Source organism: Tamandua tetradactyla, chromosome 13 (genome assembly GCF_023851605.1).
Source record: "Tamandua tetradactyla isolate mTamTet1 chromosome 13, mTamTet1.pri, whole genome shotgun sequence".
Taxonomy (NCBI): Eukaryota; Metazoa; Chordata; class Mammalia; order Pilosa; family Myrmecophagidae; genus Tamandua; species Tamandua tetradactyla.
The window spans coordinates 84681871-84702681 of NC_135339.1; the positions used below are offsets into that span (position 1 = coordinate 84681871).

Genomic DNA, 20811 nt, shown 5'->3' on the forward strand with positions numbered 1-20811 from the left:
GCACAACTGGAACCCTGAGGGAGATTTAGACTGGGTCTCCAGTCAGGGGCCGTTGGAGTCTAGATGGGAGTAAAGGAGCCAGTCCAGGCAGAGCGTGTCAGGAGAGGAAAGTTGAGGCTTAGGATAGTGCCGGAACCCTAAGGTTGGCCAGCATTTGAGGGGTGAGCAGAAGTTAAGGAGCCCATCATCAGGAGACTAAGAAGGAACCACTGGTGAGACGGAAGGAGAACCAGGCAGGGGTGGGGGTGAATGCCCACGGAGACCTTGTTTCCGGAAGGCAGCAGGGGCAGCACTGCCAGAGGCCGCCGGGAGCTCGGGGGAGATGAGGACTGAAAGGGGGTCACTGGATTTAACCACCAGGAAGTCATCGGTGCCCCCAGCAGGAGGCCAGGTGGAGACCATACATCCCTCCAGATCCCCCGCATCTGTGCACCATACCACCCCAGTTTTCCTTTTTGTTTCTCACGTTTGCTGAGATGGCATTTTTAAAGACAGCTTTACTGAGTTATAACTAATATACAGTAAATTTCATATATCTGAAGTGTACGACGTGATACCTTTTGACCTATGTTTGCACTTACGGGAACGTGGAGACAATCAAGGTAATGAACTTGATTCACTGCTGGATCTTCCTCCTGCCCCTTTGTAACCCCTCTTTCCCCTGCTGGGGATATCATTTCTTCTCAGTTGTTATTCTGTTTCTATTTCATTGATTTCCACGCTGATATTTATTTTTCCTTTTCTTTTGCTATTTTGGGTTTTATCTGCTTTTCTTTTTGTAGTTTCTTTTTTTTTTGTTTTTGTTTTTTTTGGGTGCACAGTCCGGGAATCGAACCTGGGTCTCCCACATGAAAGGCGAGCATTCTAACCACTCAACTACCCATGCACGCTTTTTGTAGTTTCTTAAGGTAGAAACTGAGGTCATTGATTTGAGACCTTTCTTCTCAAATATAGGTATTTGACTATTATAAATATAACTGTGTTCTGCTTTCACTGCACTTTGATGTGCTGTATTTTTTTTTCATTTAGTCCAAACACTTTCTAATTTCCCTTTTGACTTCTTCTTTGATGTGTGGGCTATTTAGAAGTATATTCAGTGTCCAAATCCTTGAGGATTTTACAGGTATCTTTCTGTTATTGATTTTTAATGTAACTCCATTGTTGTCAGAAAACATATTTTGTATAATTTGGATGTTTTTAAATTTATTGAGGTTTTTCTGTGAGCAGAATGTGGTCTGTCTTGTAAATGTTTCATTTGCACTAGAAGAGAATGTTATTCTGCTGTTGTAGAATTAATAAATGTCATTTAGGTCAACTTGGTTGATAATCCTTTTCAGCTCTTCCATATTTGTGTGATTTTCTTTCTACAAGTTCAATCAACTACTGGGAAAAGAGTATTGAAATCTCAGACTATAATTGAGATTGCCTATTTTTCCTTTCAGTTCTATCACTTTTTGCTTCATACATTTTGAAGAATTGTATGAGGAATTGTATTTTGAAGAATTGTCATTTAAGTACATAAACTTAGGATTTCTATGTCTGCAATGAATTCATCCCTTATCATTATTAAATGATCCTCTTTTTTTAAAAAATGATCCTTTTTAAGCCTGGTGATACTCTTTGCTCCAAAATCTAATTTTTCTGATACACAGCTTCCTTTTGATTAGCATTTGCTTTTGAGTGTTTATAAGTTTTACATTTAATGTGATTATTAATATAGTTGGTTTAAATCTACCATCTGTGGTTTTCTGTCTGCTCCATCTCTTGATTTTCCTCATTTTCTGCCTTCTTTAAGACTTATTTCATTATTTTTATGATTCTTTTTTTTTTCTCATTTTTTGACTTGTTAGCTATAACTCTATTATTTTAGTGATTACTTTAGGGTCTATAATACATGTCTTTAACTTATCACAGTCTGTTTTAAAGTGATATTATACTATCTCAATACAGTAGAAGAGCCTTATAACTGTATACTTTCATCTGTCCCCTTTTGGCCTTTGAACTGTTGTCATACATTTTACTTCTACATATGTCGCAAACACCACAATACATTGTTGTTATTATTGTTTGAAACAAATAGTTATTAAAAGAGATTTAAATAATAAGGGAAAAAAGTCTTTATATTTACTTGCATAGATAACTATTTCTGGTACTTTTTATTCTTCCGTCTAGATCCTGATTTCTATCTGGTATTATTTTCTTTCTGCTTAGAGGACTTCCTTTAACATTTCGTATAATGTAGGCATGATAGTAATTAATTCTTTTAGTTTTGTATGTCTGAAAAAAATCTTATTTTTTGCCTGTATTTTAGAAAGGTATTTTTACTGGGCAGAGTTCTAGATAGACAGTTTTATTCTTTCAGTTCTTTAAAGTATTGCACCGCTGCCTTCTGGCTGGCATTGTTTCCAGTGAGAAATCTGATGTCATCCTCATTTTGTTCCACTGGATGTAACATGTCTTTTTTCTCTGGCTGCTTTTAATATTTTTCTCTTTATCACTTGCTTAAGCAATTTGGTCAATTGATGTAGATTTTTCTCAGTTTCTTTTGCTTGGAGTTAATTGAAATTCTTAGATCTGTAGCTTTATAGTTTACATCATATTTGGAAAATTTTCAACCATTATTTCTTCAAATAGTTTTTTATTCCCCCACTCATTTGGGAACTCCAATTGCAAAGCTGCTTGAAGTTGTGCCACGACACATTAATGCTCTGTTCATTTTTTTTCCAGTCATTTTTCTTCCCATGTTTCATTTTTGGAGAGTTCCTTTGCTATGGCTTCAAGTTCGCCGATTTTTTTTTTCTCTACAATGACTAATCTGTCATTACTTCCAGTGTAGTTTTCATCTTAAGCATTGTAGTTTTCATCTCTAGAAGTTCGATTTGGGTCTGCACTATTCAACCTCTTCTCTAGGCTCCTGGATGCACACAATGCAGTTTAATACTTTTAAATGTTCTTGTGCACTGATTCTAACATTTGTGTAGTTTCTGGGTTGGTTCTGATAAACTGATTTTTCTTTTCATTATAGGCCATGTTTTCCTGCCTCTTTGCCAGATACTGCAGTTTTCATCTTTTAGAGTTCTGGGTACTTTTATATTTCTGTAAATATTCTTGAATTTTGTTCTGGGATGCAGTTATTTAGAATAGTTCAATCCTTTTCAGTCTTGCTTTTAAGCGTTGTTAGATGGGAACCAAGCAGCATTTAGTCTAGGGTCAATTTTCCCCGCCCCTGAGGTGGGAGTCTTCTTAGTACTCTAATACATAGATGCCCTGTGATTTAGGAGGGTTTCCACTCTGATTGGTGGGAACAGGAACTATTTCTGGCTCTGACTGAGCTTCCAGGATTGTTTCCTCTAAAGCTTTCAGGTGCTTCGGTATCAGCCTCAGGTGGTTTCTGCTCATGCACGGGCCAAGCAGCACTTGGCAGGTCTCTCTGTGCAGCTTTCTCTCCTTTGCCCTGTGAACGCCAGCTGCCCTGGCCTCCCCAGGGGCCAAGCTCCATCTTCCCAACTCTGGGAGACTGTTTGATTCCCCCTGGGTTTCTACTCCACCCCCGCCCCCACCCCTGTGTCATGCATGGCCTGGAGACTTCCTCAGGCAGTAAGTGGGGACACGGGCAGGGCTCACCTCCTGTGTTTTCTATCTCCAGCATCACTGTCCTTCCTTGTCTGGTTATCTCCTTTAGTGTCCAACCTCCCCATTATTCCAAACCCCTGTTATAGTTAATAATTCTTCAACAATTTCCAGTCTAGGCTCTCTGAAAACACTGAAAAGCTACTTTATCAAGTTTCTTTTTCTGATTTTAAATGCAAATACAGCAAGACACCTGGTACTTATTTTGGGAAAGGCAGGGCTGTCTTTCTGGAACAGAAAAAAAGACAAATAGAAAGATGATCTAAGGGCAATATAATTTCCTTTTATCTTCAAGAGTTTCTTGTATCATAGATACCTACAGTCTCTTTTGTCTTTTTATGGCTTTAAATGCCAGCTTTGATAGCAGTTAACTTTCCCAAATTCATAATTGCAGCTGCAGGAGTGCTGGAGAAGGGGCCTGGGATATTAAACCAGCCTGGCGCTCCAGTAATGTTGGTTCATTGACTCCCCTTCCCTTCCTTTCCTTGTTTAGATCAGTGAAATTACAGAGGCAAATATCAATGAGATAGGCTGGTAACTGGGATTTGCTGTAAAAAGAAAACCTTAGTAACATGTTTGAGATCAGGACACATTAGCTCAGTTTCATATAGATGCAGTAAGATGACATCTTATAGTTCAGAGGATAGCCCAAATTTTCCCAAAGATTTTTATCACCAAGGGAAGACTCCATTATGTTTTCTGTTTTTTTCTGTTTTCCAAGGCAGAAAAAATAATTTAATTCATGTCAGAAGTCTTATTAAGTAGGGATATGACAAAACATTTTCACCACTTCTTGTTCTAAATATCCTCATGGGGTCAAAATAAAAGAAAAACCCCACCATAATCCAACTATCCAAGCAAAACTGTTGTTTACATTTTCCCATGGATAACTAGTGGGATTTTACTTAAAATTTTAAAATATTCATATTCTGGTAAACCTTTTACCAAATTCCTTAGTTTGGGGCTTATTAAAGTTTTAATGTTCTTTCATTATTGTGAATAAAAATGGATATCTTCTCTAATGGGACAGTGGTTTTATTTTTTATGTTTGAGCATTAAGAAAAGTCCAAATGTTCAGAAGTCATTATTATATCAGAAATGCATTCAAATGATTTGTATTTTGTCATGACAGTATCTAGGTACATCTCAAGAAAGACAGACAGACAGGCAGACACGAGCGACGTGGAGTTCATTCCAACTCTGCCAAGTGCTCTGTGTGTAACAACCCAGCAGCCCCTTGCAGCAACCAGCACTCCCAATCTGGGAAGCACAAAAGAGAGTCATTCTACTGCTTTTTAGTCCCCTGGGGAGGATTCCTGAAAATATTGGTTAAAAAGTTTTTGCATTTGCTTTGGAAGTCAGCTGCCTGCCCCTTGTCCCCTGCCCACGCTGCTGGATAAATGGATTCTCAGGAATGAATGGACTCCTTGGCCTTGAAGTCATATAAAAGTTCAGGTGGGAACGTGTCTGACCATGAAGAGGGATCTTTGGGGTTTTATCCACCCTCCCAGGCCCCCTGCCCACCCCCACACAAGCTTCACCCCAATAATGCTTTAGGACCTACAAATATTTTCCGTTCATCTTTTGCTTGGGTTTCACAAGCAAGTGTACTTTGTTTTCTTTCTGTTGCAGAGTGAGCACAGGAAAGTTAAAACTGGATTACAATGCAGAGGCGAGACTGGTAGGGCTGCTGAGGGCCCAAGCTGCCAGGCATCTGGGCAGGGAGTGCTGTTGGGACACAGGGCTGTGTGTGTGGGCTGCATCTAACCTGCTAGCATCTCAGAGAAGTTTCCAAGGACGAAACATTCTCCAGGAAATGCCGTGTTAGAATTATTAAGGCATGGAAAGTTTCCTTTCCCTACTAACATGAAAATTCTTTCCTCTGCATGGATTATTTGGAATGTAAATCCCTTTTCCAAAGAATCTGGAATAAGGAATACATCCCACAGTGCAGGTGTCGACCTAAAGTAAGCAGCGTGCTGATGCAGCTGCCAGTTATTCATTTGCGAATTCATTGGTTCAAAAGAGTACTAACCGGGCAGGCCACAGTGGCTCAGTGGCAGAGTTCTCACCTGCCATGTGGAGACCTGTGTTCGATTCCCAGTGCTGGCCCATGTTAAAAAATAATAACAATAAATAAAAAATTAAAAAAAAAAAAGTATGAACCAGTGCTGGGCTGAAACATAAAAATAAATTAGAAGATCAGAATTATTGGTAGTGATTATATATTATTCTTGCAACCATCCTGTACATTTGAAATTATTTCACAATGAATGAATGAATGAGGTGAGCCTCTCTGGGCATGTTTTTCCGGCATACAATGTGGCCATCATGCTGCTGGGCTGTTGTGCAGATTCGATGCACTCATAATTCAAAATTGCTTAGAGTGGGGTTGGCCTTAGCCTTATACGGGGTTTTGCTGGCTGCTAATACAGCCTGGGAGCACGCAGGGGCCTCGGATGCTTTTTCCTACGACAGTCCTCTTTCCTCGCTTTAAACATTCCCGGTTGGCACCCGGGTATGTTTTCAGAACTAGGGAGAGAAAACACGAGGGCACCTGTGAGCATTGAGCAGCCATCTGCATGTGGTTGTGTCTTGTCATCTGCTCAGACATTGGCTACAGCCAACAGCCCTGCCTCCCAGGTCCCCCAGTCCGTGCGTTGCTTTGCTGTCCTGTGGGCCGCTGCTCTCTCCCCGGGGCATGGCTGGGGGCGTGGCCCCCACACAAAGGCAGCGCCCCGTGGGGCCAGAGAGCCTCCATCCCACATATTTCAACTCAACCTCAAAGTATAAAAGCACATTATGTAAGCTTTAATTAATGCAGTGCCCCGAACAGATCAGCTCTTTGAATTTTTCCTGCCTTTAGGCAAATCCGCTCCTGGCAGTGAGGCGTTTTAAACTGACTTTAAAAATTGCTTCTGATGAGTAATCGAAGAGGTTGCTGGTTTTCAGTTTAGGCAAAATAAAAACAAAGTCTGGATTCTTTTGGGGGAGGGAGTTGTCATGTGCCTCATACTTAGTGGAAAATTTGTTCCTGGTTGCTCTCTGATAAGACTGCACGAGTTTTCGAGGTGCCAAAATAGAATGAATTTGTCGTCTTGTCCCCCGATGATATTTCAGTCAGCTGGAAGGGAAGCCACGTGCTCTCCATACGCTAGCAATTCCTGGCACAGGCGTGGACGAGGACGCTGCTTTGTCTTACGACTAGTGAGAAGGAGGCGTGGAGGGGGCTGTGTCCTACGCCTTGGGAGCGATGCCACGTAAACAGGAGTGCTTCATTTCCCAGCTTTGCAAACTTCATCTCATTAACTACTAAACACTTTGACCGCTTAGTTACTGGGTGGGATGTATGTAAAGTGCTTGTTAAAATGAAAATGGCCAGATGCAGAAGGAGGAGTTGTTGGTTCTGGAGAAATCCATTGAGCCAACAACTTCACGGCTCAGATTCCCACCCGGACCTCGTGCTTTCTAGAAAGCCGGGCTGGGATGCTTTACCTGGCGCTGCCCACGCTGGGGGTGTGGGGATTCACGCGTATGAACCAGTGCTGGGCCAGGTCTTTCTTCGGGCCTGTCTGTCCTTGGAGACCACTGGGGCATTGAGGAGATTTGGTATTTTTACCCCAGAGTTTTCTCTTCTTTGCTCTTAGCAGTTCTGCTTTAGGGTCAGAAAAAATGCTAATCTGGTTGAAGCAGGAGTCTTTGCTCTCTCGGGTCCATAGTAAATCTTTTCAGTGCTGTAGGCAAGCCGTTCCTATATCAGAGGTGGGGGGACAGGTGTTCTAGAAGGTCGATTGCCGCAGTGATGATGTGACCCCTTCCTTTAAGAACGTCGCGCCATGCCAGGTGCACATCATAGGTAAGGGGCTTGGCAGACAGGCTGGACTGGGGCCGCCTGAAGAGCCTCTTGTCTTTGGAACTTTTATTCTCGGAGGCAGCAGAGCGGATGGAATCAGAATCATGGTCTGTGGACCCAGAAGTCAGAGTCCAGATCCAAGCTTAACCTCTCTTTGCTCAGCACGGCCTCCAAAAGGGCATCAGTGATGCTGACCACAGGCAGCGCTGGCTGGGATAATCCCTGGAAGGCACTGCTGTCCGTGGAGGTCAGCCACCAGTACTTCCTCAGCTTTTTATCTTGAAAAACTTGAAACCTCAAAAAGTTGCGAGGGTGGTACACTAAATACCACCATGCCTGTTTTCTAGTTTTAACAAAAACGCATTTCCCCTTCCCACTCTGTGCTTCCTTGTATACGATGCACGCACAGTGCCTGGAATGGAAAGCTAGAGTTTTGATGGCAAATATGTATAGGAGAGTCTTTCCTGTTGTCACATCCAGAACACTGAGGCTCTATGGGTGTGTGTGTGTGTGTGTGTGTGTGAGTGTGTGTGTGTGTATAGTAATGAACAGTTACAAAAAGAGCCCATGAAGTTTTCTTTGCTGTTTTCTTGGAGACCTTCACAATAATAACTTTAAACACACACACACACACACACACACACACTTCTGCTAACTTTGCCATGACCAAATTCTCTTTTGTGTGTGTGGGAGGGGGGCAGTGTATGGGCCAGGAATTGCACCCGGGTCTCCTGCATGGCAGGTAAGCATTTTACCACTGAACCAAGCAAATTCTCTTGATACTAGAAAGTACATTCTCATAAAAAATATATATATATATAAATTCACAGCTATGTAAAAATAAAAATCACGCCCCCTAAGAAATTGTATAGAAAAATATCCAAAGGAAATTCGCTAGATCTCTGAAACTGGTGAAAGTAGGCATAGGCTGGGGATGACTTTTTCTTATATTTTTTTCAATATTTTTATTAAGAAATCTTCACATACATATATTCCATACATGGTGTACAATTTCCATCTACCTACTTTGTTTTATGCTTTGTCCCTCCTTATATTTTTCCTACATGTACAAACTTTGTATTGGCCTTGTATTATTTGTAAGTGACAGTCATGAACTTCATATACAGAACTGAGTAACTCATTCCACCTATAGCAGGTGGTAAGTTATTTTACAATAACTGATGGTTGGTTTTCTACAGCAAGTTCATAATACTGAGCCAAGTTCCCCCAAGTTTCCCACGTATTTCAGCTTTTCATCATACAGTGTCCAGCTAAGAATATTCGAGTGAAGATAAATATGAATGGAAAGGTAATTCAGCTCCCAAGAGCTATATTTGGATCCCATGTAGAAATTCCAAAGCTAAACAGAAATAATTTTTGGATTAGGTCCCTCACTGCCCCACCTGTTAAATGTGAAGAATCAAGTTAGCCACTCTCATGTGGAGGTCTTTATTTCAAAGCCCAGCTGTGTCTCCTTGTGTCTCTTCCCTGAACATCTCAAGTTCACCAAGAGTTCTCAGGATCTCCATGTAAACTCCATAGGACTGGTTCAAAGCCTGTATATTACGGTTTATTCTCATTACAAATTTGCATGTTTCCCACAGTTTAGTCTATAATGACTCCGTTTCCAGGTTTCCTATTCACTACAGAGTGCTGGAGAGGCCCTGGGTTGATTTTTGGAGGACAGTGAGGGCATGTGTCATGGTGGGGGTGGGTGGGTATCAAGGTAGTGGGGGGAAGGTTGGGATGCATGGGGATGGGGTGTCTGATAATAGGGGTGCCTGGTGACCTATTGGCGGGGGGGAGGGGTGATTTTGCCTGCAATATTCCTTGGTCTTTGGTATCCATGAGACTCAATGAAACATTAAATGTTTTCATTGTTGGCAGCGCTGGGCACGGAGGCTCCCGCTCCACTTCTGAGGGTGCAGCCAGCCTGGATCCATGCATCGTGTCCCCGGAAGTGGCTGACCCAAGGAAGTGCTCACAGGAAGCCAGGGCGCTGGAAGGTTCTCCACTGCCCTGCCCACCAGCACGCTGGGAGCAGGCGTTCCCCTCGGTATCTGTGCCCCTTGCCAAGTGCCCCCCAAGCCCAGCACTGGTTGGTGAAGATGGTTCCCTGGTCCAGGGCCCCAGGATGGAACTTTCCCCAAATGCCCCAGAGGATGCCGTGGCAGCATTTGGCCCTGAGTGGGGCAGCCCTACTCAGCACGGTGACAGAAGAGAGAAAGAGCGGAAGGAAGAGGGACAGGAAACTTCTTCCTCCGGCCGCAGTGGCCAGTTGCCAGCCAATGATCTGATGAGGGGACAGCTGTATGGAGAGGGAGACCAGCCTGGGGGTTTAGGGAACTTGGGGAAAGAGGCTGCAGGTGGTTTCTTCCCCGCAGAGTCCAAGGCTCCTGAGGCCCTGGCTGCCCCCCAGCCAGGCAAGCAGAGCTCAGCTGGCATGGAGGGCTCCCCCCGAAACCCCGAGGTGCCGCTCCCACAAGATCCAGCCCCAGGAGCTTCAGATGGAGAAAAATGCCAAATGGAAGTGCTGCCTCAGGATTTAACCAAGGACTCGGAATTCCTTGGGGCCTGCTGTGCTGCTGGGAGCAATTCTGGGGCTGCCCAAGAAGCTGAAGGGAATGCTGTCCCCCAGGAGAGCTGCTGGCAGGAGACGGAGGAGCATCGGCCACACACAGAGCCGCCCTCGGACTCACTGAGTCCTGCCTTGGTGCCCGGAGCTAGGGGCCCTTGGAAGGAGACAGTGGGGACCAGTGAGGCCCGGCGTCTCTTGGAGACCAGGTCTGGAGGAACTGAGCCCTGTGAAGTGGTCCATGCGGCAGCAGGCAGCCAGCCCAAAGTGGGTGTGTGTGTGAGCGCTGAGCCTTCTCTGCTCGTTCTGCCAGAGGGCAGGCACCCAGCTTCAAGCCTCACTGCACTCCCACCCACTAGAGCCCCTGTTGCTGCAGAAGGTCCTGGCCAGTGGGCAGGGGAGACAGTTTCTGGGGCTGAGATGCCAGTTCCTATGGATCCTGTCAACGAGCTGGCAGATGCAGGGTGGACAGGCCTGGGGAAGCACATGTCAGCGCTCACAAGTGAGGGAGAGAGTCCTGGAGGGAGCCCCACAGAGATTCCTGTCCCCTCACCCAAGGAGGAGAGGGGAGAGCTCTCGAATAGGGAAGTGACCCATGGAGTCCCAGAGCTTTCGCCCCCTCCAGCTCCCAGGGCATCAGCTGAAAACGCCAGAGGGTCCCTGGGGCCGAGCGAGGGAGCCCAGGTCCCTGTGGACACTGAGTGGCCCGCTGCAGCTAAACAGGGAAGCAGATTACCTGGAGAGGGCCCCAGAGAACAAGAAGCCCCTTGGCGACCTGGAGGTACAGAGCCCGGGAACCTGGGGGGAGAGGAATCCCAGGCCTTCGGCTGCAAGCCCGATCCAGAGCTGCACAAAGAAAAGGTTTCAAAGCCAAGTGGTGAGGCAGAGAGCAAAGTCCTTCCCAGCACAGATTCACTCAAGAAGGAGGAGATGGGGCACTCGGACAGGCCCGGCCTTTGGCCAGACACGGCTGCTGTGTGCTCAGCAGGCGAGCCCTGCGTGGAGGAGCCTGCCCTGGTCCCTGGGCCTGATGGAGCCGTCGGGGTGGGGCCAGGCCTGGAGACGAGAGGTCCTGATCCCCTTCAGGGCAGGGCAGGGCTGGACAGAATGGAGCATCTTCCCGCTTTGGAGCCTGGGGAATCAGATTTCCTGCTAACCCCTGCAGCCGAGGTTGTACCCAAAGCCCAGGTGATAGAGAGTGCACCTGACATTGAGATGATGGCCCACCCATCCGTGCAGAGGCCGGACTGCTCAGACGGGGAGGGCTTGCTGACACCCCCGGGCCCACCCCACAGACTGGGGCATGATGGAGCTGGACTGGAAGTCAGTGCTGATGTGCCACAGACCCCTGAGGCAGGGGACTTGGCAATGGACAGCGGGCTCGCCACACTTACCCTAAAGCCAGACCAGCAGGGACAGCTGAGCTGCCCGGCTAGCAGCTGCATCCAGCCCGCACCCTCACCTGGCATTGGCCAGCAGCCATCCCAGCCAGGCTCAGGAGCCTCCTGCTGTGATCTTCTCGGGGAGGAGCCCAGGCCTCCTGAAAACTGGAAAGAGATGCATCCAAGAGATTCAGGATTTGAGAACCAGGGCACAGATTCTACCCACACAGACATACCCGTGGGACGTGGGGAGGATCTGAGTTTGCTTGCCCATGGAACACAGGAGCAGGCTTTCAGATCAGAAATCCGAAGCGAGCTCCCCAAAGGCAGTCTGTCTGGTGCTCCGAGTTCAGATCCTGGGGACCTGGTTCCAGGGAGTCCACCGACAGAGCGGCCCGAGTTGTGTGCCCCAGGCGAGAATGAGCAGGAAGAAGCGTGCAGGGGTAGTCAGCCCCTGACGGTCTCGCCTCCTGCAGCTGACGCCCTGGAAGACTCTTCTCCTGCAGGTGACCTGAGCAGAAAGGAACGTGGCTGTGCAGGCCAGGGACCGAGCAAGTCACAACAGGAGTCGGGTGATGCTTTGAAAGCAGGCAGCCAGCATGAAGAAGCATGTCAAGGGGCTGGTGCTTCTGAAGCAGCTGACGCCAGGCTCCCGTTTCAGGACTTGGGAAAGGCAGAGAAGGCAAGTGGAGGCACAGTGGGGGCCCCGCCTTGTCGTCCAGACTCAGCAGCTCTACTGGACGTGGCTCACTGCCTGCAGGTCCCAGTGCCTGCCAGCCCCAGGGTCACACCCACTCAGGATGCCCCAGAGAGAGAAGCTTGTGAGGAAACCACGGGAGGCAGGCAGCAGCCAGCGCCAGCCCTGCAGAGGGAAATGGAGCAGCATCCTGGCATCTCAGATGCAGAGGCCCAACAGCTTCTTGGAAGTTTCCCACTGACCGAGGATCAAGGCTGTGAATGTAACACCGTTGGGACGGGTGGGAATGCTGCTGAAGGAAACCTGGGCATGCGGCAGGCTCCAGAGGAACCTGGAGAAGCTGCTGTGCATAGCAGCCCCCTTCAGACTGAGCGCTGTCTCACTGCTGGGCACGAAGCTTCCACTGTTGCCCTAGGGGAGCTCTGCCAAGCGGAGCAGCCCTCTGCCAGATGCCAGGATGCTTTGCTGCCCACCAGCGAATCGGGCGCAATTCCCAGGAATGCCTTGGCTGTCTCTGCATGCCAGGCTGCCTCCGACCCTGAGAAGTGGCTGCCGGCTGCGTCTCCACAAGAGGTAGCCCCTGACACCCCTTACCTGAATATAGGTGGTGCTGCCAGGGAAAGGGCAGAAAGCGGTGGGGCGACAGCTCTTTCTTCTCGAGGCCTCAGTGCCCCTGGTGAAAGCCCCTCTCCTAGAGAGGAGCCCCTCTTTGCCTCTGGGAAGCTGGCTAGTGGCCACCTTGACTCCCTTGTGCAGCCAGGTGCTGCAGTTACTTCAGGTGGGGGCATCACTGCAGTGCCAACCAGTGGTGAAAGCCCCAGAGCTGGGCCAGGTGAGCCATCTGTGGACTCTATACCATACCTGGACAGGATGCCACTTCTGGCCAAAGGTAAGCAGATGACAGGTGAGGAGAAATCAGCAACACCTCCCAGAACAGGTGGGGAAGCCAGTGAGAGCCCCATGTGCCCTGTCAGCAAGGAGGGCATGGCCAGTGATCCAACAAGGGAGAAAGAGAGCAGTGGTGAGAGTTCAGTAGAATCTTCCAAGGACGTAAGGCAGGACACATCAGGTGCTATGGATACAAGCCCCAAGCAGACTGGCACGACTCCTGGCCTCCTGGACTTCAGGGGACACATCACCAGGATTTTTGAGAAGTCTGTGCTTGGAGTCCTGACGGCCAACCGGTCCCAGAGCACACCGGCAGAAAAGGCAGGAGCTGGGAGGCCTCTGGTGGACAAGGACCTGGTTGTGCCTCTCAGCCCAGAGAAGCTTCTAGATGGGACTCTGATTACGGCCCTTAGCCCTCTCCCCACACCTCATGCTGCACTTTGGGCAAACTCAAAGGACAAACAGCAAGAGTTGGCTTTCAAGGCAGAGCTCTCCCATCTGGCTCCCCAGGATCCAGCTCCAGAAAAGCCGCCAGGTGTGGCGGGGCCCCCTGTGGAGCAGAACCTGCCAGGTGCCAGTTTGGAAAAGGAAATGGTTGGCATCTCTCAGATGGTGAATACAACCCAGATGCCGGAGGCGGCTGGGGAAGCACGTCCGGGGCCTGGAGGAGAGGCTCATGCACATAAGGAATTAGCACCCAACCTTTCTTCTCACTCAGCTGCTCGGGAGATCCCCGTGGGAAAAGCTGCCGACTTCCAGGTGGGTCCCCAGAGCCATGGAGAAGGGGCTTCGTTTCAAGACGACAGAATTCCTTCGGGAAAACACCAGCTGGGAATATCCGCCTGCAACAGTCAACTCAGAGAAGGTGATGCCTGTGGCTTTGCTAGCACAGAGGGTCCAGGAGACATGCCAGGTTCCACCTCTGCCCTAGAATCACCTCCATACAGGGACGTGCTGGCGGGTCCCGAGGCCAGCAATGAGCCATCTGCCCCTGCTGCGCTTGGGACTGAGAGGAGGAGTGGAGACGCTGCCGGGACCTCAGGAACACAAAGTGCCCAGGGCACCCAGGGTGCCCCCCAGCCACTGACTGGAGGAAAAGGGGACACGCCCCTGGAGCCCAGCCCAGTGGCAGGAGCTGCTCAGGAAGCAGAGGGTGACATCACTTCGAGCCCAGCTGAGACAGGGGCACGGGCCTCTGGTGACCTGCCTGAAGCAGGTACCATGAGGGTGTCCCCCGGCAGGTGGCCTGATGTGACACAGCCAGGAAGCTGCGGGGATCCAGGCAGCTCTGACCCGGGCCAGGGGACAGACAGCGCGGCCGGGTACCAGCTGGCTGAGGAGCAGCAGGGGCCTGAGTTCCCTGCTCCCGCTGGGGACGGGAAGGGACATGTCTCCTCACCTCCGGGACCTGGCAAAACTCCCGAACAGGAGGAGCCAAATGTACCTTCCGAAGAGCTTCACGTGGCAAGGTACTTAAATAGTAAATTCCCAGGGGGAAGTGGGGCCCACTGCTAAAGGGATTCCCCACCTGATTTTTAAAATCAGATAGGCTGGGAGGTGGGGGAGTGGGGGAGGTGTCAGAAGGCTGTTTTGCATACCTGTTATGCATGGCATAGCATCCTGCCTAAATTTATCTGCTTACACTCCCTGGATGTGCTGAGATTTTGAAAAATGTGAGAGAAATAGGTGGAGTCGTGGGAGCAATTTGCTTAATATGCCTTATTCCTTTTCCTGTGTTCTTTAATTCATCTAACTTAAAATATTTGCAAAGCATGAAATGTTTGCTGGCTGGCTGTGGACAATTGGGTCATAGGATATAGTCAGTCATATGTTTTCCCTGGAGGGCAGCTACATCTGCTTTTGAATCTGAATTTATTTATGCAGATGGAGCCTAAATGATTCAAAAGGACTCAAAGCCACTGACTGCCTGAAGTTAATTTTTTCTAAGCATCTTGATGCAGCAGCCACTTTAAGGTTCAACTGGGAAATGCCCTTTTTCAAAAGAATGTGGAGAGAAATGCCTTTAGCCATTTGCTTTATCCTTTCTATTGCTTTCTTTTATTACCCCAGAAGGACTGGCTGTCTCCCCTTACAGCCTGTTCCCGAGACCAATGCTCCAGGTGTCACCAGCGACACGACTTCAGATGATGCCAGAGACGCAGGAGGAGCAGAAAGGTCAGTGAAAAGTTCTATCTTTGAAGGCCCACGCGGCCTTCCTTAGATGCAGACAGGTTGGAGGTTTGGCGAAGGAAAGTAGTCCTTGCACCAGCGGAATTGTGAGAAAGATGCAAACAGCCTTCCCTGTTTTTTCACTGGTGAAGCAATGCCTGAGACAACTAAAAACAATCCATTGATGATCATATCCTATGATCTATTTTCATCCCCGAGCTAATTACCATATATATCTCTTTATTGAGCTATAATCCATAGATGATGCAATTCCCTCATTTAAAGTGTACAATTCAATGACTTTTACTGTACTCACAGAGTCATTCAACCATCACCACAATCAACTTTAGAACCTTTTTTATCAGCCCCATAAAGCATCTCTGCACCCCTTAGTTATCACTCCCCGGTCTCCCATCCTTCCCAGGCCTAGGCAGCCACTAATCTAGTTCATTACCTGTTGAGTCAAATATGATAGATTGATTTAATCTCTGAATCAGGGCTGTGTAATCACCAGCACCCCCACAGCAGCCACACTCCATAGGGATCTGGAGATGAGAGGAGGGCAGATGGCAGATGTAACTGTGAATCCCAGACCTTCACACTTGCAGAGTGCCTGCCTGTTCTTTCCTAAGTGAAATGCCACCTATGGTTGTACAAAAACTGCTGCTCAGAAGTTCCATCCTTTGGGGGAAAGGACACATTGTAAATATGAAAAAAATATACATATATATACATTTGCAGCATACCTAGATCTTCGGCTATTCTGGTGCTCTGTGTGTGTATGGCCGGGGATTGGACTTTAAATTAGTACCTGTGGCTGGCCAATGGAGTCTACCAAACAGCTGTAGGCGTTTTATAAATGATTTGATTCATATTTTGCACATGCTGAAAGAACGCGTGATCACCTGTTTTTCAAGTCTGAGCACTTACACGAGACCCAGCTGCCTTTGCTACCCTACATAGCAACTCATAACCCTGGCCATCAAGATGCGAGCATGTGCTTCCGAAGCAGATGGAAGTTTAATCTGCATTTGACACTTGTTTCTGCTACTGGCTTAGCACTGGATTCCCCATGGTCCTTGCTGGTATGTAGTTCTTACATTTCCAGTTAAGGTGTAGGAAAAATATTGTCCAACCAGGAAAAGCCACCCCACACCCAAATTACTATAATAGCTCCTTCTTTTTCAAAGGCCCTGAGAGTTTTATTACTTTCTTGGAAAACTCAGGGCCAGACATATAGTAATTCAATATACATTCATTATTTTTAAAATTATAAAATTATAACCTATAAATTAATATCACAAATACAAATTTTCTAGACAATTCGGAAGGTTATCTAAAAGGACTTAAAAACAGAAAAACCCACAACCCACCACCTGGAGATTACCATTAATTAATATTTTAATGTATTTTCGCCCACGGTTTTTTTTTTTAAACAATTTTATTACATACCATACAATCCATCCTAAGTGAACAATCAGTGGCTCTTGGTATAATCACATAGTTATGCTTTCACAACTACAGTTGTGAGAACGAGAGCATTCTCATTTCTTAAGAAGAAAAAAATCCCATACCCCATAGATACCCCTATTATCGACGTATAATGCCTTTGTTACAATTAATGAAAGAAATTACAATGTTATTATAATTAGAATTACTTGAAATTTTCCCCATGTTACACCCTATTATTAACACCTTATAATAATGATGTCAATTTGTTCTAGTTCATGTAAGAACGCTCTTATATTTATACAATTAACCGCCATAATTGTCCACTCTGAGTTTCATTAAGTTATAAAGTCCCCGTTTTTATCCTTTAGGTTCCCTTTTGGTGACATACACGACTCTAGCTTTCCTCTTTCAACCATACTCATACTCCGCTTTGTTAATTACACTTACAGTATCGTGCTACCATCATATTGTATTGTGCTATTCATTTCCGAACCTTTACAATGAACCACACTGAGCATTCTGGACCCCTTAATCAGTGATTGCCCAATCTCTGCCCACTTTCTGTCTCCTAGTAACCTTTTGCTTCTGGCTTATTTTGCTCAACATTATGTCCTCAAGATTCATTTACTTGGCTGCATGCCTCCACTGCTGTTGCTGTTTACATTTTGGGGAGTTATTTTTTAATCTGTCATCAAAACGCATTGCAAACATATTGTGTAACTGCTGACATACGACTTACCATGATTTACCCAGCTGTGGACATCTGTCTGTGCGCAGTGCTGCTGCTCTCTTCACCTTTGCTGAGTGTCTCGGGTCTTGTCGGGTGGTAGATGTTGAGACTCCCTAGAGCTGCTTTCCACTCGCCACACGTGAGCCCTGAAAGTAGGACTTAGATGAATCAGGATGTGCTGAGTGCGTAAAACATGCCGAGTTTGAAGATTTAGTATGGAAAAATGAATATAAAACATAACTACTGATTTCTGCATTGGTTATATGCCAAAATGAATGATGATATTTTGGATATATTGGGTTAAAATGAATTATCAGAATTAATTTCACTTATTTCTTAATGCTGTTGTTAATGTGGCTGCTCAAAACTTTTAAATTATATATTTGGCCTGCATTTATGGATCGCATTCTATTTCTGTTGGACAGCACCGTTTTAGATCGTTTGACTCCAAAACCTACTTTTGCCCTGGTCCTTGAATAAAATGGGGATGCTGAGAAGCTTTCCCTGGGCTTTGAAATGGGGATGCTGAGAAGGTTTCCCACTCTTGGGAAAAGAGACTCTCTCCCTCCCACTGATTGAGGCTTTCCTGAAAGAATCCTGATTGGGCTGTCCCCTCTAGCTGCCAGCTGGAGTGAATTCGGGCCCTGCTCCCCTGAGGGAATTAACAAGGGCAGGTCACAATCTCTTCTGAGTGTGGAGGCTATTTCTGAGATTTCAGTTCTTTCTCTGGTGGTTGAAGTTCCAACTTAGCTATTTTTTTTTTTCTCAATATTGAATACTTTGTCTGGAAAATATCCTAGTGGCTGAAGGAAATGATTTCTTTCTTTCCCTCTAATATATAGTCCAAAGTGATCCCTTGCAAGGAAAAAGTTGTTTGTTTCATTGCAAAATCTCCCGTGTATCTTTCATTGTGTGCTGTACCCTATTCTATTTTTAACAATATAAAATACAATATTAAAATCACATTTTAAGTTGCCACCCTGGAGGGCAAAGCAAATTGAAACCAAATTCTCTACCTTCTTGTTGGTTAACAGAGTGACACACTTCCATTAAATCTATTGAGTTTGAAAATTCTGCTGATGTGAAGATAGTTGCTACTATGTATCAGATTGAATGTCTGAGAAAGGTCCTCTTTCCTTCTTGGTGGCAGGATAGCCTGCTTACATAGATGTAGATAGAGGGATGCTTACCGCTTCATTTCCCAAGCTGTGCCGTTGGATTGGAGGTACTGGTGGATGTGCGATGGGTATCTCGCAGCTTTGCACACTTCCTGCCACCACTTTCCACCCAGCTCTGAGAAGCAGGCACGGCCAGGCGGCTCGGTCAGGGATTTCTCTTGGGGAAGGGGACTCTGGGACCCATAGATCGCCTTACTTTTATTATTAGGTTGTTCAAACTCGAAGGTGTTTGAATTGCTTTCACCTTTGTACACATCCCACGACCTTCCACGTGGGTGGAAAGTCTAGCATTTGGCATTTTGATTGCACACCACTGACTCGGACACGTCACTCTGGGTCGATCGTGGTACGACGACCAAGTCTGTTTTTGCTGAATTACTCGTGCGTTTTAAGGGGAGGAGATTATCCCCACATGTTTAGAGTCTTGGTGCAGACCTAGGCTAAATCATGAAGGACAAATGGGTCAAAAGTTGAGGGAAGGAGAACAAAAGAGGGACAGTTGTCATCTTGTCCAGGAAGTTCAGGCTGGACCCGAAAGTAGCTTGGAAACCTCTTCTCTCCTTCCTCCCACACCTCCTTCCCACTCGCCTCTGCTTCTTCCTTCCCTCTCCTCCCCCTGCTAAAATTACCAGCTGTGACACTGCATTTTCAAGTTTAAGGATGAGGTTTTTTATGATGGCTACAGCTGTATAAATTAAGGAAAAGAAAAAAAAAAGCATTCAAGCATAGGTCTCTCAACGGATAAAGCCAGGACAACAGATTTTTTTTCTCCCTCTCTGATATCCTTCTCTGTTCAATTTCATATTACACTGGTGCTTTATTTTAAATTCTCTCCTGAGGATTTGGGCTATTGCAGCTTCAGCTCTGATACTCTCATCACTTGTAGCAATTTTCCTCTCAAATGGGAGGCCATAGTACAGTAAGACCGACCTGTTCACATCCCAGTGGTTGTGCTGTCTTGGACAAACTGTGTGACTTCTCAATCCTTAGTTTCCAAATCTATAAATTGGGAAAAGGAATAACCTCCCAGTTAGGGACAGTGTGAGGGTAAAATTGGAATGTTTCACAAGCATCTGATCTAACGTCTGGCATAGGGTAAGTGTATACCAAAAATGGTAACTCATCACTTCTTGGCCTTTTGGCTAAGATCAAGTGTAAAAATAGTAACTCTTAATATAATTTGAAATTTATTCCTTCAAAAGTAGCCTGGGAATTAGGCAAAAGAAGAAAATGCCCAAGATCCCCAAGGGAAAGGATAACGGCCCCTGCTGGTGTTGGGAGACGAGAGCACTGTGCGTGAGGCTGTCCCCAGCCCTCTGGCTCTGGGAATCCCTCTGACCCTGCTTGCCTCACGAGGTGTCTGCTGCACTGAATGAGATCCAAGCTTCAGAAGTACTTAGGAAACGGAAGCGCTCTGCAAACAACAAGGATGTGTTGCTTCCATCATTTTGAATCATTGCATGTAAAAGTCAAAGGGCCTTTTTAAATGTAGCCTTTATGCTCCGAAGCTTTTGTAGCTCCATGATTAAAACGGATTTCCTCAGAGGTGAAGCTGTCATTTGGAAGAGTGCCGAGTTGCTTTGGGAAGCTGGTTTAGGAGGTGTCTACACGAGCTGGCAGCCTCCTGGAATGTGGGGGGCTGGATTCCCTCCCCCCGGAGACCACTGCCTTGGCTCTGCGTGGTGAGCCCCTCTGCCTCAGAGCCCCTGTTCACACTGCGCGTGGACACAGGGCTGGGAAGAGCCACTCACTGCCACTTGAAAATCCAGGGCTGGTTTCAGGGCAAAGTGGTGGTTTTCCAGTGTGAATGTGTCTGAATTATCCAGCTTCTTTCCTGAGGATCTCTCATTACTGCCCCTACTTTAGAACTGAATTAGAGTCTGTTTTCAGCAGCAAGGTTTAAGAAATGAGTATTTTAGGCTCCAGCTAGTTAGAGCTGGAAGGAAACATGGAGGCATTCTTCCTGAGACCCACTCTACAGAGAAGGAAACTGAGGTTCAGAATGGGGAAGATACAAGGAAGCTAATTAGCAGAGCCCCTGCTGGCCCTTCTGGCTGCCTGTGCTGACCTATGGTTTCCCCTTGCCCAAGAGGGGGCTCTTCTTACTAGCAACGATAGCCCTCCCAAGTCTGCTTTTGGGCGTTTGGGAGACCACCTTACGAGTCTGAGTCCTAGGATCAGCACAGGCCTCGATGTCGGTGAGACCTCAAGTTCTACTTCTGTAACCTTGGGGATGTCACCTCCCTAATCCTGTTTT

General features: G+C 46.7%; 1 protein-coding gene across 17 annotated transcripts in view; it reads left to right on the plus strand.

Moving 5' to 3' along the window:
* Positions 1-20811, plus strand: part of TACC2 (transforming acidic coiled-coil containing protein 2) — a 229179-nt gene that overhangs the window by 60799 nt on the left and 147569 nt on the right. For all 17 annotated transcript variants that reach the window (XM_077126268.1, XM_077126273.1, XM_077126280.1 and 14 more), the window contains 2 exons: positions 9371-14494; positions 15096-15200. In XM_077126268.1, coding sequence (XP_076982383.1) covers positions 9371-14494; positions 15096-15200 — 5229 coding nt within the window. The remainder of the gene's footprint in view (positions 1-9370; positions 14495-15095; positions 15201-20811) is intronic.